The 22,081-nt window shown below is 36.8% G+C and overlaps 2 protein-coding genes across 2 annotated transcripts in view; both read right to left on the reverse strand.

The window, feature by feature from the left end:
* LOC306849709 (uncharacterized protein) overlaps positions 1–22,081 on the reverse strand; it is a 919,849-nt gene that overhangs the window by 673,938 nt on the left and 223,830 nt on the right. The gene's annotated exons all lie outside the window — the stretch shown is intronic.
* LOC306849103 (adherens junction-associated protein 1-like) overlaps positions 1–22,081 on the reverse strand; it is a gene marked incomplete at its 5' end in the record, with an annotated part of 112,568 nt that overhangs the window by 83,501 nt on the left and 6,986 nt on the right. The window contains 2 exons of the mRNA XM_079383952.1: positions 10,088–10,248; positions 17,476–17,588. Coding sequence (XP_079240078.1) covers positions 10,088–10,248; positions 17,476–17,588 — 274 coding nt within the window. The remainder of the gene's footprint in view (positions 1–10,087; positions 10,249–17,475; positions 17,589–22,081) is intronic.

Genomic DNA, 22,081 nt, shown 5'->3' on the forward strand with positions numbered 1-22,081 from the left:
ATCTACAGGGATAGTTCACCCCAAAATGAAATTTTTGGTAACACTTTAGAATAGGGAACACTTACTCACTATTAACTACGACTTTTCCCTCAATAAATTCCTAATTTGTTGCTTATTAATAGTTAGTAAGGTAATTGTTAAGTCTAGGTATTGGGCAGGATTAGGGATGTAGAATAAGGCATTAATATGTGCTTTATTAGTTCTAATAAATGATAAATGACTAATATTCTAGTAATATGCATGCTAATAAGCAACTATTTAAGAGGCCCTAAAATAAAGTGTTACCTAATGTTTATTATAATTTGCTCCACTTCAAATTGATGATGTTTCAGTTGCTGGTAGCCATTGACTTCCACAGTATTTTTGGTAGCACTTTAGAATATGGAACACTTATTCACTATTAACAACGACTTTTCCCTCAATAAATTCCTAATTTGCTGCTTATTAATAGTTAGTAAGGTAGTTGTTAAGTTTAGGTATTGGGTAGGATTAGGGATGTAAAATAAGGTCATGTAGAATAAGGCATTAATATGTGCTTTATTATTACTAATAAATGGATAATATTCAAGTAATATGGTAAGAGACCCTAAAATAAAGTGTTACTGTATTTTTTCCATACAATGGAAGTCAATGGCTACTGTCAAATGTTCAGTTTCATTATTCAAAATATATTTTGTGCTCAACAGAAGAAAGAAACTTATACAGGTTTTAGTACTAATTGTGGGTGAGTAAATGTTGACAGAACTATCCCATAACAAATTAGAAACCGCAAATATGACCTACAAATCTAAAAATTCACAGCAAGCATGTTTGAAAACGTGCTACAAATCCAGATCTGTTTTCACCTTAGTTCTACACTTTCTCTCTCTCTCTCTCCAACTAAAGCTGATCTGTCTGTGGAACTAAAGTCTTTTTGTGGCATATGACAGTACTTTCTCTGCCTATCACTCACACATGTTGCATAAGCATAACCTCAGCAGTCCCTGGCCAAAACAGAAAGCTTTATCTGCCTTGCAGAGAAAAGAAAAATTACCTTAAAAAAAGGAAAGAAAATCCTGCATTTTAATGCGTATGTATGAAAATCTGGCAGCTCTGAGCACAGAAAAATAGAGAACTCCCACACACTCCCACACATACAGTGCAACGTGAATGTACCCGGCTCCAGCCTGTAAGGTCTCTGCGTGCACTAGCACATCATGTTCACTGCACGGAGACTCAGGGACCTGCGAGAGGGGCAGCAGTCAGAAGTACAAAGACATAATACAGCCCACTCACATGACAACACATGTATTATGTTGCTTCGTGCTTCCTATAGCAGCACCACAAATGTTAATGGCCTGTTTTGAGGGTCGTAATTCAGTAAGGTGGGGGTGTAAGTGTATGTGTGTTGTTATTGACTCTGTCTTATTTCTGTGGCCTTCACCAAGCTGATATTTCACTTCTGCATTCATTTGTTTCTGTTTATGTAGCTTGTGGTTCTGCTAGCAATGTGGAATTCTTGTCTAAGGATAACAGGAAGTCAGACGGCGCTACTAAACTCTGATCAGAAGTGGGATTATAAATGAGATTTTATAAAAGCTATTTTTAAAATGTCAGGAACTTGTTAATAAAATAAGGAATTGTTTTCACAGTCTGTGAACGTTGCTGTAGACTCTGAGTTGTAGATGAATTGTAATGCCATGAGTATTGAAATCACTATTATAAATAATCACTCAAGTGACAGTAAATGTGTTAAGATTCTGTGTAAAAATATAAAGGATTTCCAGGCCAGAAAAAAAGCAGGACTTATATTTTGATTTACTGTAATAAAGTTAATTGAAGGGAATTTATATATATGAGATATTTTTCTAATATTAGAAATACATATTACTATTTAAACATTTTACAAATGATTTAGCACTTTTATTCAGCAAGTTACCAATTTTTTTTACAAAAAAATTATATTTCAAATAAATGTTGTACAAATAACGTTGAAAAAAATGTATCATGGTTTCCACAAAAATATACAAAAAAGGCACAAAATGTTTTCGGCATTGAAAATAATAAGAAATGTTTTTTAAGCACCAACAATGAACATTTTGAACTGATTTTAATTTAATTTATTTTGATCAAATAAATGCACCCTTGATGAGAATAAGAATTTTTTTTAAATATTTATAGAAAATTTTACAGACCTGAAACCTTTCAAAGGTAGAGTATATTAATATTAAGTCAAGAATGAACTATAATTATTTCCAACGAGTACATTTAATGCCATCATTATCTAAATTCAAATTATAATACAGTTGGTTGTAAAGTCAATCATTTACATGTCTTATTAAAGTCGTTGCACATAAGAGAATATTATATAAAAGTTTGAGAAACATTATAAAAAACCCCAGTTTTAATAACATAAAAAAAAACGTTTTGTACTATATTTGTATCAATATGTAACCATTTCTTAAAAATGTAATAATGATTGTTCTAGGTTCTTGTACATGTTGAAATTTCCTCCTTTACAATTAAAATAAAGCTTACAGAACTTAGGTAACTAAAATAAATATTAACAAGAAAAAAAAAAGCATCAATGTTTTCAAAAAGATATTTGAGATTTGAAGCTGCTGTGTATAAATCTCAAAACATATAAGTCAATAAAACTACAATCAAAACTATGGGCACACGAAAGGAGGGAGAGAAGCTGTTCTCTCAAAAATACAAATAAAAAAGCCCAAACATTTTTTTAACATTTTGAAAACATTCTCTAAATTATTTTAGAGTCATTTTGAAACTTTTTAAAAAGTAGCTTGCTCTAAGCCTGAAGGAGCTCTTTGTGTTTTTCTCAAATAACATTATAACTTTGAATGACTGTACTGTGCGGTTTGTGAGACACAAGGCAATTGTAAAATAAAAAACATACAGCAAAGCTCAAGGGAAACGAACCACACCACCCAGGAATTACAGAAGAAGGATTGAAGCCAGAAATCAGAACGACCTTTTTAGTTCACGCTATATTCCCTGTGTCTGCCTCATAAAAACAGACCTGAAGGGTGGCCATCTGACATTTATGAGAATGGCTCAATGCTTCTATTACACACATAACACTTTTCTGAAATGTGCTGGTGATGGCTTTGTTTAGTTTCCTGTTCTGAAACCCACGATCCCTTATGCAAAGTGTTCAAAGCCTCTGAAACAAATTATGAAAACACTTCTCCAGAGACTGTGTGTGAATGCAAATTAATTCTATACCTCCGAATCTGAAATTTGCTGTTTAAAAAGATGCATGGCTCTGAAAGGATTATTCACAATGATCGGTTGAATTACATCAGTGGTCTAATTCTGTAGACCAGCTTTCTTCTTTGAGGTGTTGTCTGACAATGTTGACAGGGCTAAATAAACCACCATACGTAATTTATGCTGCAAGCAAGCGGTTGCTTCCTAAAACTCACATTTATTCAACTGAATTTAGGGAGGAGGGTTGAATAATTTAATAATCCATGCCCTGAATCCATCAGAACATCAGACACTCTCTGTGTTGGGAGATTTGGTATTGACACTCTCTCGTGCCTTGGTTTCATATTCAGCTTTTGCTTATTTTCTTTCTGTTGCATATTCTTACAAACAAATTCCATAAAAGTTAAGCAAAGTCAGAGTTAATTTTTAAATGACATTTTCCTGGAGTGTGCTTTTTAAAATGATTTTAATCAAAGTATGGAAACAGAAATGTGGTCTTCCTCTTTCTTTCTCTCAGAAGCTTCTATTGCTGCAGGCAGTAAATGTTTTAACACAGCACTTCTCCACTGGTGGGTCGTGACCTAAAAATGGATCGCAAATCTGTTCTCATAGGGTCGTGAACAGCAGTGGAAAAACAATGCTAAATGCAAATAATAAAAAGCAAATAACCATACAATCATGCATAGTTAGGGTAGAAAAGCAAAGTATTTTCAACAAAAAGAGAAAACGTTTTCCTTTTGTGATGCTGACGTCAAAGGCAAACTCCAGTAACCTGGTGAAAGCAGCCAAATAAGGCACTTGCCAGCATTGACAGGTTGCTTGTCGTGCCTAAAAACCATCCTCAAACCCAGAAACTAAACTTCTCAAGGTTACACAAGGAATAAGCATGGTTTGTGTTTTTTGTGGTGAATTACTGTCTGCTAAGAACATGAAACCATCAAAAGTGTTTTTTTTTTCTTTTTAAAGAAATTACTACTTTTATTCCGCAAGGACACATTAAAATTAATGTAAAGTGACAGTAAAAATATTCATAGTATTATGTAAAAAATTATTTATTAAAAATTCTATGTTTCTATTAATCAAAAGAATCTGCACCAACAGTTACTAAGAAGTGACGTAAGCCGGTCGACAGCGATGTCATTTGTGCGCGGTGTTCAACAACGTAAACAAAGAAGAACACTGTTAACTGTGTTTTTGTTGTGTCTCACGGGTTTCACAATAATGGACATGGAATTTCAATATATACGTCAAGCGATTGAAAGATCAGAAAGGAGGACTAAAGAATCTACAACGACAATTTGCAGTGTTGCATTTCATTGAGGCTGATAGAAGCACAAAACACCGTAGACGAAGTCTTCAGGTAAATGCCGTTTATAAATGCTCTCAGTATGATACAATGTTTACACAGTATATGTTTACATGGTGTTTCAAATCATGGCGGGTGAGGGCGTTTTTGTACACGTTTAGCCAATCAGCATACACTTACGTCACGGATAGTTCCTAGAACTGTTTTAGACCCTACTCTGAAGCAGGAGCTAATTTAGTTCCTCCAAACGGAGTTCCTGGAACTAAAACCGTTCCTAGTTCCCGCGGTGCGAACACGCCAAAAAGTGGGTAGTTCCACAATTAGTTTGGGTACTATGAAAAGGTTTCTGCGGTGCGAAAGGCCCTAAAGAGCCTATGGTGACTTGAACTTTTGGAGGGAAAGTTTACGACTCTTTGTCTCCATGCATGGCAATTTGCATATGAACTGGATTGGAAGTTGATATACAAACTATTAAAGAGTCTTATAACACTTATGTTGCATAGGTATCGACATATAATATACACTCTCAATTAGATCATCCGAAGACGAATTGATAGAGACCAAACATGGTATAAGGGAGAAAATATTAAATAGTGTTCTATCATAAGCATGCATAAAACAGGGTACAATACACAAAAACATATACCAGATCCGTAATAATATACACAATGACCTGAACATATGTGTGTTCATTCAAAGAAAGGTTTTTCTATTAATTAATTAGAGAAGAGTCCATTTTTATGGCCATAGACCCTCATAGTTGGCCTTTTGGTTAGGTGAGGAGGCATAAGAGATTATTTGTTAAATATAACAAATAGTTTTGTGTCTGATTGGTCCAAATGCTACAGCACATTATGCTCAATATGAAAAATATAACAGGGTGAAAAGAGGTTCAACTTAGAAAGAAGATTAATCTCCACCACTAAATACCACAATTTAACACAAAACTGCATAGGTAACACCAAACAAAACCGCAAAGCCCATATGTATAATTACAATTTAATCACTTAATGAAAGGAATAGTTCAACCAAAAATGATATTTTTTTTACAATTTACTCACCATCTGAAAAGATTTGGAGAAATTTAGCATTACATGACTTGTTCACCATCAGTCCTCAGCAGTGAATGGTTGCCGTCAGAATGAGAGTTAAAACAGCTGATTAAAACTTCACAATAATCCACAAGCAATCCACACGACTGCAGTCCATCAATTAACATCTTGTGAAGTGAAAAACAGCATGTTTAAAAAAAAAAAAAAAATCCATCATTCAGCGTCTTAACTTTAAACTGTTGCGGCTAGCCAAAATAAGAGTACATATCTATAATAACACTTCCTCTAGTGCATTCCAAATTAAATTTTCATTTCTGGGTGAACTACTCCTTTAAATATTTATACGGTGGCCGAGAGAGCTCAACGCGCTGCAACTTCAGAAAACACATGCAAATAAAAAAAAACACCAGCAAATCATGAAAACATCTTCATCATTTTGACAGCACATGCGCTGCAAATCCTCACAACACATGCAAATTAAGAAATGCGCTGCAAATCCTCACAACACATGCAAATTAAGAAACGCTGCAAATCCTCACAACACATGCAAATTAAGAAATGAGCTGCAAATCCTCACAACACATGCAAATTAAGAAACGCGCTGCAAATCCTCACAACACATGCAAATTAAGAAACGAGCTGCAATCCTCACAACACATGCAAATTAAGAAAGGCACTGCAAATCCTTACAACACATGCAAATTAAGAAAGGCACTGCAAATCCTTACAACACAAGCAAGGTGTGAGGATTTGCAGCGCGTTTCTAAAAATTATAATTCAAATGAATCCAAAGAGTATTTTATGATTTTCATAAAATTTACTTGGAGCCAAAAACATTTTTTTCAGTATAGGCACTTTGGTCCTGCGCCTCAAGAACTGCTGGAAAGTTCGATCTTAAATGAGTGACCTTATCATCTTTTCACTGCACTAAGTGAATGGACAGGAAAAGAGAGATAGAGTAAGGCTGTGTGTGAGAGAGGTGGACTGGGATGGGGTGGTAGAGAGAGAGAGAGAGAGGGAATGGAGTGGGAGGGCCAGAATTACCATGGAATAAATAACAGGGCTGCCAGCAGATAACAGACCAATTCAATCTCTCTTTCTCACCTGCTGGCGAAAAGCAAAACAGAACATGGGATGCCTTCCAACGTCACCGCAGTAAAAATGCTCTCAGTTTCCTCTCTTGCTCTCTCTGCCTCTCGTTGACAAGCCACATCTTTTTCACACTGGCTTTACATATTAACAAAGTCGTCTTTGTGAGGGTGTCATGATTTCCATTTACATACATACACTCTCACCTGGCTCCAGTCCCTCAACAGTTTGGTTACATCACAGAAACCTCAACAAAAGCATCTAAAATACTGTTGCAAATTCTCCAAATTGTCAGGGAGTGTTCAGCCAAACACAGAGAGTAACAATTGAAATGCAGCAAAGAAAATTTTGTCCTTCACTCTTGTCTATTAAAGCCAAAAAATTCTGTTACAAGCACAAAATGTATTGTTATAATAGGAATTTGGTGTTAAAGGAATGGTTCATCCAAAAATGAAAATTTGCTGAAAATTTAGTCACCCTCAGACCATCAATCCAAGATGTTGATGAGCTTGTTTCTTCATTGGAATAGATTTGGGTAAATTTAGCATTATATGACTTGTTCACCTCTGCCGTGAATGTGTGCCTCCAGAATGAGAGTCCAAACAGCTGATTAAAACATCACAACAATTCACAAGTAATCCACACCACTCCAGTCCATCATTTAATGTCTTATGAAGTGAAAAGCTTAGTGTCTATAATAAAAATAAAAAAATCAATCATTAAGATGTTTTTAACTTTATATATATAATATTGCTTTCTCCAGTGAAAAAGTAATCTTGCCTGAATCAGGAGAGAAATATGTACAAGTCACGCACTGTTTAGAAGCGTAAACAGTTTTAAACAAATATGTTCATGGATTTTGATGTGCAAAGACAACTGGGCATGGACTTTTTCACTGGAAGAAGTGTTATTATGGACTGGTTATTATTAGTTAGAAGCGACGGTTTAAAGTTACAACACCTTAATGACAGATTTGTTTTTTATAAACATACAACTTTTCACTTCTCAAGACCTTACTTGATGGACTGAAGTCATACAGATTACTTGTGGATTATTGCGATGGTTTTATCAGCTGTCTTGACGGCACCCATTCACTACAGAAGATCCACTGATGAATGATGTAATCAAACAAAACAGAAACAAACTCTTAAACATCTTGGATGGCCTGAGTGTGTACATTTTCAGCAAACTTTCATGTTTGGGTAAACTATTCCTTTAAATTTGAATGGTTAATGCACAGTCGCAATGGGGCAGATGAAGGCCGGTGGCCCTGAGCTCGGCCATCCAGATGCATTGTGGAAAAGACAGCACTCAAGCATAAAGCCATTCATCCCATTTACAAATCCACCCCACAATTTATGAATGCTGTATATGAAACCTGTGCAGCATTTTCTGAGTGCACGCACTATAGTGCTTGGTAAATCAACATGACTGCTAACAGAGGACACTGTATACGAGCCATCAGAAAAAAAAAACTGCAGCCCTGTGAGTGAAATTTAGCAGAACACAATCTCATATAAAACAGCTTACATACATTATGTGCCATTCTTGAGTCAAACGCTGGAAGTTACAGCACTGTAAAAAAAAAAAAAATTATCTCAAAACAAGAATGCATGCAATCTGGAGCACTTTTAAGGATGCTGCAGATTTATTTAAAAGCCTGACTGATGTCTTTTCATGCATATTCAGTGACAGGTTGCTCTTATGTCACCCTCCGGATATACTGTGATGGACGTATGACTGTGATAATCAGGAGGTGTGTTAATCTGACTGAGACTGTGCAGTTTCTGAGACAGGTGCAAAGGGGGAAATATGACCAGCAAAATGACAAAGCAATTACAGAAATGTGACCTATTTCCTCTTCCAGACATATGCTGAAACAAGACCAACCTGTTATTCAAACACATCTGACATCCCTTCACACTTCCAACAAGCCATCTATTTTGTTTGTCAGCTTAATTGAGCAGAAAACACAAAAAGCTGTGACTGATGAGGCCGTCGATTTATATTAAGTGGCTGCTTTTTGCTGCCATGCTTTGTCATTTATTGTGGGGACTTGTGGGACATGTCCTCTTTTTATCGTGCTCAACTTAATCATTTCATGAAATAAATTCTGACATACTATCCACTGATGTACATTAGTGGTTTAATTAAATACTAATAATTAGTAAAAAATTATGAGTAAAAATACAAATAATTTTTCAAATAAAAAGACCAAGATTGTAAATATTAAATAATTAAAAAATATATATACTAATAATAATAGCCATTTATAATCTAAACAAAGTACAAGAATCTAAATATTTATATTTTATTAAATGAATAAAAAAAATCTATTTTTACACAAACTACTGTCTTGCAGTTGTGAGATTACAAAAAGTCAGTGCACCCCAGTTGACCCAACTGTCTTCGTCACTTTTTAAAACAAAGTGACAGCCATTGATGTATGTCACAAAATTTTATGTGTCGATTGTTTGACATTGAAGTTGTTTTAAAATCATGCCGCAGTTTCCAATTTCTCGGTGAGGGAGGCCTGTGTTCTGTTGGCATGAAGGTCAAGGACCACAACAATGCAGAGATACATCCATCTCACGCTGTCTGTCTCGTTACGCCTGAGAGCTCTTGACTCATCGGCCCATGTCGAATGAGAGGTGCGATCAGGAACAACAGTGTTTTTCATGTCTGTTATTCTCACCTCGCCCTTTCTTTATTGTGTTTTTAGAGCCTTGCATCACTTTTTTTCAGGCTGTGAACAGTTGAGAGGGGCATCTCTAAGCTTACTGACCCTCACCACACAAGGCTTGACAAAATTAAGAGAAAAGAAGATACCAGCATTCCACTCCACGAGCCGATCCCCTGTTGCGAGTCCACTGGGAGAAGCGCAGCAGCGATTGCACTTTAAAAACGGACAGACTGGAAGATGCTGCTGACCTGAAACTGCCCGATATCCTTCAGGGGATCTAACACAGAGTGACAAAGAGAAATGAAGGTGCGATTACATTAGCGACATTTTGGTGAAATTTCATGTCTAAAAAGGTTTAATGTTAATAGTTTAGTGAGGCATGAAGTATTAGTGTGATTAACTTGAGCCCCATGCAGAATCTATGTGGGGGAAAAAAAAACAAATGTGCTGATTCTTATGGAAATTACTGGATTCCAAGCACAAACTCGATAAAGAGAGTTGTTAAGTGAATTGTTGTCAAGTTCTGAACTTATACTACCAGAACCAACACATATGTCAGGATGCTATTCATTGATTTCAGTTCCGCCTTCAATACAGTGATCCCATCCACACTGATCTCCAAGCTCATTGATCTTGGCATCAGCCCCTCCCTCTGTAACTGGACCCTGGACTTTCTCACCAACAGACCACAGTCTGTTAGGATCAGTACCCACACCTCCTCCATCCTCACTCTAAACACTGGGGTACCACAGGGCTGTGTGCTGAGCCCAATCCTCTACTCCCTTTTCACCCATGAGTACATGCCTGTACATGGCTCTAACTCCATAATCAAGTTTGCAGATGACACCACGGTGGTAGGCCTGATCAGCGGCAATGATGAGACAGCCTACAAGGATGAGGTCCAGCATCTAGCAACGTGGTGTGCCAACAACAACCTTGCACTCAACACCCAGAAGACCAAAGAGCTGATTGTAGACCACCGGCGGACTAAGAAGGACCACACACACACTCCCATCTACATTGATGGGACCGAAGTGGAGCGAGTGGCGAGCTTCAAGTTCCTTGGTGTCCATCCCTCTGAGGATCTCTCCTGGACCCTCAATACCTCCATACTGATCAAAAAGGCACGACAGCGCCTTTACTTCCTTAGGAAACTAAGGGAAGCTCACTTGTCCACCCACATCCTGCTGAACTTTTACCGTTGCACTATTGAGAGCATTCTCACAAACTGCATCACAGTGTGGTATGGCAACTGCACTGTTTCGGACTAGAAAGCCCTCCAGCGGGTGGTGAAAACTGCCCAATACACCACTGGTGTCGTGCTACCCTCCATCAAAGACATTTACCACAAATGCTGCCTACGGAGAGTGAGAAATATCATCATAGACTCCTCTCACCCCAGTCACAGACTGTTCACTCCTCTCCCATTTGGGAGACGTTATAGGAGTCTTCGCTGTCGCACCAGCAGACTCAGGAACAGTTTCTTTCCCTCAGCTGTCAGCCTACTGAACTGCAATCTCAGGCGCTGAACACTACATCCAAGATGGACATCCTAATGGATAAAAAAAAAAAAAAAAACTGCACTGTTCAATAACCTGTCTGCACTCCTCACTCACAATGTTCTTATTGTTTCCTCTGCTATTTTGCACATTTCTGATATTTTGCACATTCCCTTGCACATTTCTACCTCCGGATGCCGTTAAGGTCATTGGCCATATATAAACATATGCTACTTACATACCTCACTTTATAATGCACCTTCTGTTTATACTTCCTTGCAACCTAAATTGTATGTACAGTCATTTGCACTGAGCTAGTCTCTCCCCCTCTACCTCATAACTTGCACTATATGTCATAAAACTTAATGTATATACACATGTTTTATATTTATTTATATACTTTGTTATTTGCACTTCTGGTTAGATGGCTACTGCATTTCATTGGCTCTGCACTTGTACTCTGCACATTGACAATAAAGTTTAATCTAATCTAATCTAATCTACAGTCAAAAGTTTGATCAACCACATTAAATCTACTTTATTACAAACAACAACAAAAAAGAAACTATTAGTAACCAAAACAAATCAAAACTATATACAGTATTAGGAGTACTGCTTTTTAAACAGCATGTTTCCATGTAGTGCTGGGCATCCATTTTCAGCATCTCTTTTAAGGCCCTGATATACTTCTTTTTCATTTTTTGTTTAAAGGGAAAGTTCACCCAAAAAGGAAAATTCTGTCTTCATTTACTCACCCTTGTGTCTTTTCAAACCTGTGTGAGTTCCTTTCTTCTGTTGAGTACAAAAGAAGATATTTTGAAGAATGTTAGCAATCAAACAATTGACGGTAGCCATTGACTTCCATGGTATTGTTTTTACTATGCAAGGCAATGGCTACTGTCAACAGTACTGTCAAAAATGACAGTGATGAGAAAACAGCAGTTAAGAAAGCAGTTAATCATAGCAAAGTGGATATTTTTGCACAAGCGATTTCCAGAAGATTTCCACATCACAGAGGGCGGAGCCCCAAAGCACATCTAATTACTAATCACCAGAGACCAATGGTAATTTAAAGGTGCTTACCAGCCAGAGGAAACTTTTCTGTAAATGTTTGCTTGATAAGTGATTTTGAACTTTCAAAACAAACTCCAAATAAACCTTCTATTGTTCGACACACCAGTTCATTCTTCGATTTTGCTTGAAGTATACTGGAGCATTTACAGTATAGTCCAACCCATGCATTAACAAAACTGTTGTGTAAATAAATTAATGAATGGGCATAACTTATATTTGTCTAAAAAACGAATTTCAAGCATTTAAGCCTTTAGATCTAAATGTTTTTATGATCATGAGAAGCATAAATTTAGTCAAGTGGTTCCACATTTTCACTGGTAATGTAAGTCATTGGTGGTCATGGTAATAAAAGATGTTTTATCTTCAAGTTCTCCTCATCTTCTTCTCTCTCTGGCGTAAGATTAAGTCAAGTTAACAAGCACTATCAGTGCAGATAAGGGTGAATGATTAGCTAACTCATAATTTTCTCCCCTCTAATGATTTTTCATCCCACCTCTCTCTCACACACACTTTCTCTCAATCAGGCCAGCATGCCATACTCACACACACACAATTTAATGAAAGGTGAGCGGAACCACTTCCAAAACTTCAATTAGTGTACAAATAATTCAAACATTTGGAAAATTAGCCGCATACAGAAAGTGTCCAATTTCATTCTTCACACCAAGGTTTTCCTTCAGTTTCAGGCACTCAATTATTTTTCATTTAACATTTGTAGGTCACATTAAAACTGATTTGGAAACTAGACATAACTAAACTGTACTGCAACTGTGCTGTTAGTTAACACACAACCCCAAACAAGAACAAATATGTGCGTACTCTAAATGTAGATGTTACACATACCTTATACATAAGAGGCATTTATAGCTTTTCATAAGTTTTAAGGTAAAGTAAAATGAATTTTAAAAGCACATTTGTTCAATCTAGGATGTGGAAGGAAAACGTTTTTTCAACATGACCGCACCAAAGAGTTCAATCTGTTCAATTTCTAGTGACTTCAGGGGCAGCATTTTCTTCAGTACTATTGTGTATCATGAATGCAACTATTGGGTACAAAGACCTCACATGACAAAGCACTAGCTGAACTTTCTCAAAATTACTTTTCAAAAAGTTGCATATTGTGACAGTGCCATATACACTATAGTGGTAGAGATGGTATCAGATGGCAATACTACTACTGCGTACTCTGATATATACAATGGAAACTGAATGATAACACTAGCCTTATCAGGACTCAAAAATAAGGAATTTTTTCCCTAACCTTTATTTGCCCCACCACAAAAAAGTAATCTATTGCTGGGAAAGGGTGGCACAGGAGACAAAACATTACTGATTGGTTTGTCATGACGTTTTAAAGACTATCACAAGCAATTTCATGTTTTATAAAACTTAATCTATATTAGCTAGCTAAATAACGTTATCAGCTGAATTAGCAATATCAAAGAACATAACATTTTCAATGCAATTAATGATCCACTGGCCCAAAATGTTACAGTTCTGTCATCTGACCATGATGAAACTCTCACACCAAGCCATACGTCAAGACATCCTTAATATTGAGCCAATCACATATTGCTGTATTTACAGAACATTTTACTCAATATACCTGTACAAAAGACCTGTCCGAAAGTGCTCTACGTGCATTCTTGTATTTATGTTTTGATTGTAAATGGCCTTTACCTTCATTACAGAGTTCACAGCCTTCGCATGCAGTTGTTGTAAATAATAACAATATAAAAAATAAAAAATAAAAAGTGGGGAACCAGAAACCATGCAGCACATTGTCAACGAGTGTCCGCTGACTCATTTCAACGGCGGACTCAAGGCTCTTCACCTGGCTGATTCTGCTGTTCTGTGGCTGGGCACACAATGCAAATACTAAGAAGAAGAAGACGACACAATGTCTAGTTAAAATAAGTTCACACTTTTAAAATGTGACTAGAAAAAGCAGGCAGCACAAGATCTGTGTGAACAAATAATTTTACAGCTAATAAAGCTTTCTCAAAAGTAACTTTTATGACCAATGAGACAACAGATATATGTAATGTGCAAAGAACTGCAAGGTAAATATTTATCTAAATCCTAGTTAAGTAAGTGGTGAGACAAGGAAGTCATTTCATTCCAAAAATGTCATCCTCATCACAGTGTGCTGTTAAACACAAAACTTAATTTCAGAAATGGAAATGACTGTATTGGAAATGCTCACAATGTTTCAGAAAAATAACATGATGCATGTAGCCTACAGTATACACTGATGGATGTTGTTAGTGGATAAATCAAACAAACTAGTGAAAGTTTATTTTTCTAAAAGTCCACAAGGCCAAAAGTGCCCACAGAAGAATCACCAATAAACAACCAGTGTCTAATTAGCCAGTTGGTAAAAGTAGGCCTTAGATTTTAGCAATTTGTGAATTATTTATTGGTGCTAATAATAAATATACTTCCAAGCCACTTGCAAAAATAGATTTCTCAGTGCTTTTTATCAACTGTTTATCAAATGCAGAGGCATAGCAAGGGCTATAAATGTGTGTCTTTCAGCAAATCAGCAGAGGTGTAAAAAGTACTCAAACATTTTACTCAAGTGAAAGTAAAGATACTCAGTGAAAAATTTTACTCAATTAAAAGTACAAGTATCTGGCCAAAAGCATACTTGAGTAAAAGTAAAAAAGTACAACTTTAAATTGTACTCAAGTATTAAAAAAGTAGAAGTACTTTTTTTCTGACAGACATACAGAAGTTTGGTTAAAGGGAGAAAACGAAACAAAATGCAATGGCACAGGTCAAACACATACATCTAGTGCAGCAATAACAATTAAAATGCAGCACAGCGGAACACACACACACACACACACACACACACGCACACAAAATTGCAGGGAAAGGGTTTAAAAGGAAACTCCATCCTTTCCACCCTCATGCCTTCCCATATATATATACAGGTTTTTCAATTCGAATTTATTTGTATAGCGCTTTTCACGATACAAATCGTTGCAAAGCAGCTTTACAGAAAATTTAAGTTTCTACATTCTATTTAGGAGTAGGTTATTGGTGGTACAGTAAAATCCTGCAGTTAGTTAAATTATATATATATAATGACTTTCATTTATCAGATGAACACAAACTAAGATCTAAATCATTTAAACTAAATCATCTTTTTTCATATAACAAGTATGGGACATCCAAAAATGACACTTCAAAAGCTACACAAAGTGAATATGATAGTAACTCATACAACCCCTGTTAATGAATCAGTGTCTTCTAAAGTGAAACGATGAAAATTACAAATAATAATATTTTAAACTTGACCGTCGTGTTCATTTTGTGTGGTTTCTGAAGTGGTCCTGTCCCCTTGCATTATACGGACTAAAAATCTTTGCTTGTGTTCAGATCATAAACATCTGGGATGACATGAGAATCTTAATTTTTGGGTGAAATATCACTTTTAATAACAATGTGATGCAGAGGTTAGAAACATATTCCAGACAGAATGCAAGAATGGGTTGAATTAATGAGGAGAGTCATAGGATTAAAACATACAACATTAACGTTTTGAAAGGCCACTTTTTTGTGTTGTCACTGTCTAAAAGGATAATTAATCTTTTAATTGTTTATTTGGGGCATTTTTTGTGGGGGCTTTTTCTCAGCAAATATTGCTATATAATTATTTGCGACTAATTATATAATTAATGAGCAAATCATGTAATTATTAAGATAAAAAAAAGATTGATTGAGAGTCCAAATTCTTACTCAATGCGTCATATAATGACATATTATTAATACAACTTATCCACTACCTGTTTTTCTTTTTTTGTACATTTGTAACATTTAATTTAAAAAAATTAATTCCCACAAAAATATTAATTATAAAAAATTTTATCACTGATTTTATTTGCACTCGATCTTGTGCATTCAGCCAATATAATGATTAATGATTAAAGAATAATGATTCAACTTTTTGGGGGGGAAACGCAACTTTGCTACCTCAAAATACTTCCTCAGATTTGATGGTGAACTTTTGAACCCAGACATTTACCTGATGAAAGTCATAACTGAAGTGCAACTGTGTGTGTGCTTGATGCATGAAAACAATGATCATTGGTTCTGTCAAGCATGCACATTTGAGCTTTCGTTTCCCTTATTTAATGTGTATAAAATAAAATAAAAATGTAATGTACCTTTTCAGTTTAAATAAAACTGTAAGGAGTAAAAAGTACTGTTTTTTCTTCAGAAATGTAATCAAGTAAAAGTACAAGTAGTCAGTTTAAATTGTATTTGAATAAAATAAAAATCCCCCAAACTAATATTTAAGTACAGTAATCAAGTCAAATTACTCTACACCTCTGCAAATCAGTTAAGACTACTGGGGGAGCCTTACATCCCTTTAGTAATATTTATTACTAGAGCAAGTCTGATGAAACCTGTTGTGAGTTTACTGCATTATTTTACACAAAAGGTTTTTAAGTGTGTTTTTCTCATCTTTTCAAATCCGTGAGTTTGTTTGACCTTCAATACATCCCACAAAAGAGCACAAAACTTTCAAAAGTTTTTATTTTCAGTGGCTGCATGTCCCCGTGTGTGCAAGTAGCCTCGGGTTGATAGCAGATTTTGGACACAAAGTTCAAGATATAATTGAATATATAACTAATTTTGTGTATTGCACACTATTTTTTACAAGCTGCCCTGTGGATATGATGTGCAATATGAACATTTTCTAAAAGCATTTGTCAACCGTGACACAGATCTGCTGTAATGTAAATAAATAACATTTTGAATTAAGCACAAAACTGTGACTTTTAGATTCCAGATATTAAAGATTATTGTAGAATATAAAAATGCATAACAATTCCAGAGTAGGCTACTACAGTAATATAAAACTCCAATTGTGTAAAGTCATGAATTTAGCATGCCAGATGAACAGTTTATTCCGACTGAATATGTTGTGTCTCTCGTTAACAATCATGACCATATTCTACATTTGAAAAAGCACTGAGAAGCTTCCAATCCAGCCTGCTTCTTGCAAATGCTAGTTGCCTAGCAATGCAATCGCTGATTTTATGGTCTGTGAAGTTTACAAGAGCCAGAGAGAAAGACACAGACTGAGAGAGAGAGAGATATCGAGAGATAGCGAAAGAGAGAGAGACTAAATGGATAAAGAAAGACAGAGAGAGACGGGGGTGGGAAAGCATTTGAATATTATTTCAAAGGTTTTTCTTTCAAATCTGATACTGATAAATCCAGAGAATACTGTATGACGATGACTGTATGATATGGGAAACATGTAATATATTGATCTGTTTATTTGCACATATGGAGATAAGGTATGCTGCGGGAGCCGATCCGTCTTCATCTATAGACTACATCAGGCTATAATGTATGTGCTACCGGTTTAGATGATTATGAGATACACATGATATAATATAGAGATCTAGAATCTGCTCCGTTCCAGGTCTGTGTTTTTGTCTTTACAACACATGAGACCTTACGTTTCGTCCTTCTGCACATACTCAGAGCGAGTGAGAGACAGCCAGGGCTCATCTTAGATCCTAATCTTCCAAGGCTCACCTCCATGAGGAAGTTCTCTTTAACCATCCTGCGATTTTCCTCTCTTATCATTTCAGCCTCCCTGTACCACCTCAGAGAAGAGCCAAGTTCAAAACGCCATTCAAAAGCCGCCGCTGTAAAAGAGGAGCAGGAAATCGAATTAGTATGAGCGACAAAGAAATTAAAATAACCTGAGCTGTATTCGTGGTGCTGAGGTTATGGACATCGTCACGCTGCAGGCTGAATATTAAAACAGCCATTTTCTGTATATGACAGAAGAGTTCTGACTCAGGTGACAGAAATCAGGGCCAGTGGTTTGTCCAAAAGGGCTGTATCATTTATCTTCCATTTAGTTTAATGATGTACTATAACCCAGGGCTTATTACATTGAGGAATAACGAGGAATCTTGGCTTTGGTTATGTGGTTATTGGACTATGAACTGGTTTCTTACCAGGACACTATAGGACACAACTGTTTTGCAATTTACACTGCTCATACACTTTACCTGGGTTAACAATTTATCCTGAGTATTCATAAACTGACATTTCACGCTGTACATTCACAAATCCTTGATGTTCTTATTTGCATATTTGTCAGTGTCACTGATTGGTCGAATGCAGGACATGGCTCTAGCACTGAATGGACTTTTCGCTGAACTATATATGTAAGAATAAAACAGACTCTTCTTCACTTCAATTTGTTGCTGCAAGCTCAAACCAAATATACTCTGTGCCATGTTATTTGAAACATAAATGTTAATCCAAATTTACACTTGTTTTCTCTGCTGATTCTGTGAGTCGTTTGTTTGTGAATTATTGACATTTCCTTTTTGACAGCCCACAATTTCCAGTCAGCACTTAGGGAGACTGTAAAATCTCAGCAAGTACTGGAACAGCCACTCCGACACTTCAGTTACAGACTCTCTAGGATCTCCTCAAATGCACTAGCAGTGATGAGGTTTCTGAGTTACAAAAAATGTTGTGAAATACTAAATAAATAAAAAAATCAACCTTTAGTCTCATGTGAAAAATTTTGTTTTGCAAAATGTGAAACGTATTGTATGTATTTGGGGTTTTGCATAAATCTATGCCTGGTCACATTCTTCTTATGAGATCAGGTTTACAAATATGTCAGCCAGCAAGCAAAGATGAGAAGGGCCTCTCATATCACATGACCTCATAGGTGTTTTGAGCACAAGTGGCTGGCAAAAGTGAGATGTTGTTCATTTCCATATTTAATTTGCATCTCCTTTCTTCCTTAGACTCAGGCTGGAAGAAAACATCAAAATAAACTAACAATGCTGACACATTACAGGCTCGCACACAGCAGGAGTGTCACACACGCATGAATGCATTTACAAAACTGAACAGTAATTTGAGAACTGTTACCATGGTCGAGAGAGATTCAAGAGACACTGAGCAATTAAAAATGAAGGAATGGGGGGGGGCTCCATTTGGACTCCTGTCTTATCTCACTTTCCTCCTCCACTCTTACCTTTTCTCACTCTTTATCATGTCTCCATCTCCCTCCCCACTTTTGTCCAGTTTCACTGTCCTTCTTCACTCTTGCCAAGTCTCATTCTCATCCTGCACTCAACACGCCTTTTCACTGTTTATGACAAACGACAGACAAAATCATTCATTTTCAATGAGTTCTACGCTACTCTGGTTGTCAGATCAAAAGTGGATCAGTCATTTTGGATAGAAGCATCTGCCAAATGCATAAATATAATAGATCCAGTTTGACTACACGATATGCACCATCCTCCAAGACCTTGTTTGTGAGATGGAAATTAATATAAATTTTTAAAACATATGTATTTTTATTCTAAACACTCAATACTTAGATGGCCATAAATATTGATTTATATTGTTTAAAACTGTACTCACTGTAGGACATCCCATCATACACTATCAGAAAAAGAAGTGAAGTGAAGTGACATACTTCCAAGTATGGTGACCCATGCTCAGAATTTGTGCTCTGCATTTAACCCATCCAGTGTGCACACACACAGCAGTGAACACACACACGGAGCAGCCATTTATGCTGCGGCGCCCGGGGAGCAGTTGGGGGTTCGGTTCCTTGCTCAAGGGCACCTCAGTCATGGTATTGAGGGTGGAGAGAGCGCTGGACATTCACTCCCCCCACCTACAATTCCAGTCCGGCCCGAGACTGGAACCCGCAACCTTTGGATTACGAGTCCGACTCTCTAACCATTAGGCCACGATTTCCCCAGAAGGTACGAAAGCTGTCACTGGGACTTTGCCCTCTACTAAAATGTACCGTTTGGGTACTATGGGTAAATTAGGTATAAATGGTGTACCTTTTGTAAATCAAAAATTTGTATAAAAATTATTGGTGGTCATTTGTTCTGTAATCATCCAACCATGATCATATGTTTTTTAGCCATTTAGAAGATTTGTTTTTCCCCCAAAGCAGCCGAATAGATATAGGGTAAGTGCTCTTTGTTGTAATCCTTTACTGAAGGCATAAACAGAATCATGGCAGCTTCACAGCAAAAAGATTATAAGACTGCCACTAGGGGGCGAATTGCAACAGCTGTTTTCAGGGGTCATAGATCCTGAAAAAGTGACTTCACAATCCCACTTCAATCTTGTCCTGTCTAACTTCCCTTAACAAGATTCTGCATTGATTCACCATCCCTTTCAAACCTTCTTTCCAACACTGTTTTACTGCTTGAGCACAAACAGAAAGCTAAAATTAGCAACTGCAAAGCAAATCTGCAAAGCAACCGTTTAAAGATTGCATCCAGTAAAGTTAAATCATTAACCACCTAGTTCAGGATGGTGTGATAATATTTAAATTATAAGATTTGCTTTTAATAAAATGCATCATGTAAAAGTGAAAGCCGACACTGAAGGTTTCTCAGTGGCAAAGGAAAATCTGCAGCTATCAGCTGTGATTTATTTCTGTCACAAGATTAAACGCTGCACTTTGAAAAAGTGTGTCATTGCCAGATGGTGATTTCAGACTGATCTCCAGTTTAGATGGTGCATTAGTCACCTATGACCTTCACACACCATCTAACATCTTCAGATCCACATGTTCTTTGGTGGCTGATTCCTTCTTTCTATATATGCAGCAGACTGAAGTATACTCAAGGAAACACAGTGCTACTTCTCAATCATAGAATGTGAACAAACTCTCCTGAACATCAAAACATAGCACATGTACCTCTGTTTGATCTTTTCTGGCATCCTGATGTTGCTCAAATCGTTTAACGTCTATCAAGAAAGATCAAATCTGACATTCAGAAATCTTTTTAACAGACATTCATGATGTGTATCATAAAAAAAGCAAATGTGCAGTTAAGGTTTTGTCTTTGAAAAGTTAATTGACGGCAAAAAGCATCAACAACGAGAAGCATTTTGTAAACTGTAAAAAAGCATTTAACACCATTCACCATTTAATAGCAGGACGACCGAGAAGACCCCAAAGTTTCTTTCCAAAGCACAATATTTCTGTAATGAATTTGTGAGCAGACTGCCGAACCCCAGCTAAGAGGATGTGGGACATGAATGTTTTATCGTCGTGAGCTTGAAATCACATCACATGCCAGCAATGCGTGCCGCCACTTTGGAGAATTACATAAATGCAGTAAAAACATCTTCATGCTAGCAAGTGCAGGATGAGGCAAAAATGAAGAACATTTCACCAAAATGTAGTCTCTGCTCTGTAATGACATGTTCCTCGCAGCAAAACAGATTGAGTCTGCCCTGTCTGAGTGGGTCATTATAAATTTAAAACGCCAGATTTGAACACAGGGAGCTGTTTTTTCTTCATCTTGCTTGTTTTTAGGGAAGGTTCTCGTCCTAATGACATTTCGAGGTGGGTTAGGAGCTGTTAAATTCTAATCCTGTGAACTGGAGCAGATTAAAACATCCTACAGATTGCCAAAGCGATTAAGGATCACAAGGCTGCTTGTTGTCATGGATATAAATGGGAATGAAGTCAATGTTCCTTCAGGAAGGATACATAATAGCAATAGCATTAACATTACAACCGCTTCACTTAGATAACTTTATGAAACCCTGTCACTCTCAGGCAGCACAAATAACATGGAGGTGCCAGTGTGCGATCCTGTTGACTGTTCTTTGATCCTCAACACCTGGAAGTCATTGTTATTCGGATGTTACACCTGTGACACATTCTGTCTGGTTCAAATAGATGTGTTGTAACACAAAAGTTGGAGTGAGCCCTTCTCCGTCGCATCAGCAGTTGCCATGGTGACAGTGCACCTGGAGGTTGAGGGTGAATCTGAAGCCTTTACATGTGTCATTTTCTCTTACAGAACATGTAAGTGATTGGTCGAAAGAGGCTTACAGCTCACCTCAGACGTTCTCATAGACTTTCTAGCAGTGTTGTGGGAAATATGACGGTGCTGGGATTTACTAGAACCCTCGGCAGATGTTACAATGCCAGGAAAGCAGCAAGGCAAAAGGCTATTTTTGCTGTAACTGCATCCAGACAATATCAACTTCATTGTTTTTCTCAAACTCATCTGTGGCAGCTGTTCTACAGAATCCGCTGTGGAACGAGTCTCAGACGACATGCACACAGACCACCAACTGTCTGTTCGCTCACTGTCTGATGCATATGGAACAC

Source organism: Barbus barbus (genome assembly GCF_936440315.1).
Source record: "Barbus barbus genome assembly, chromosome: 29".
Classification (NCBI taxonomy): Eukaryota; Metazoa; Chordata; class Actinopteri; order Cypriniformes; family Cyprinidae; genus Barbus; species Barbus barbus.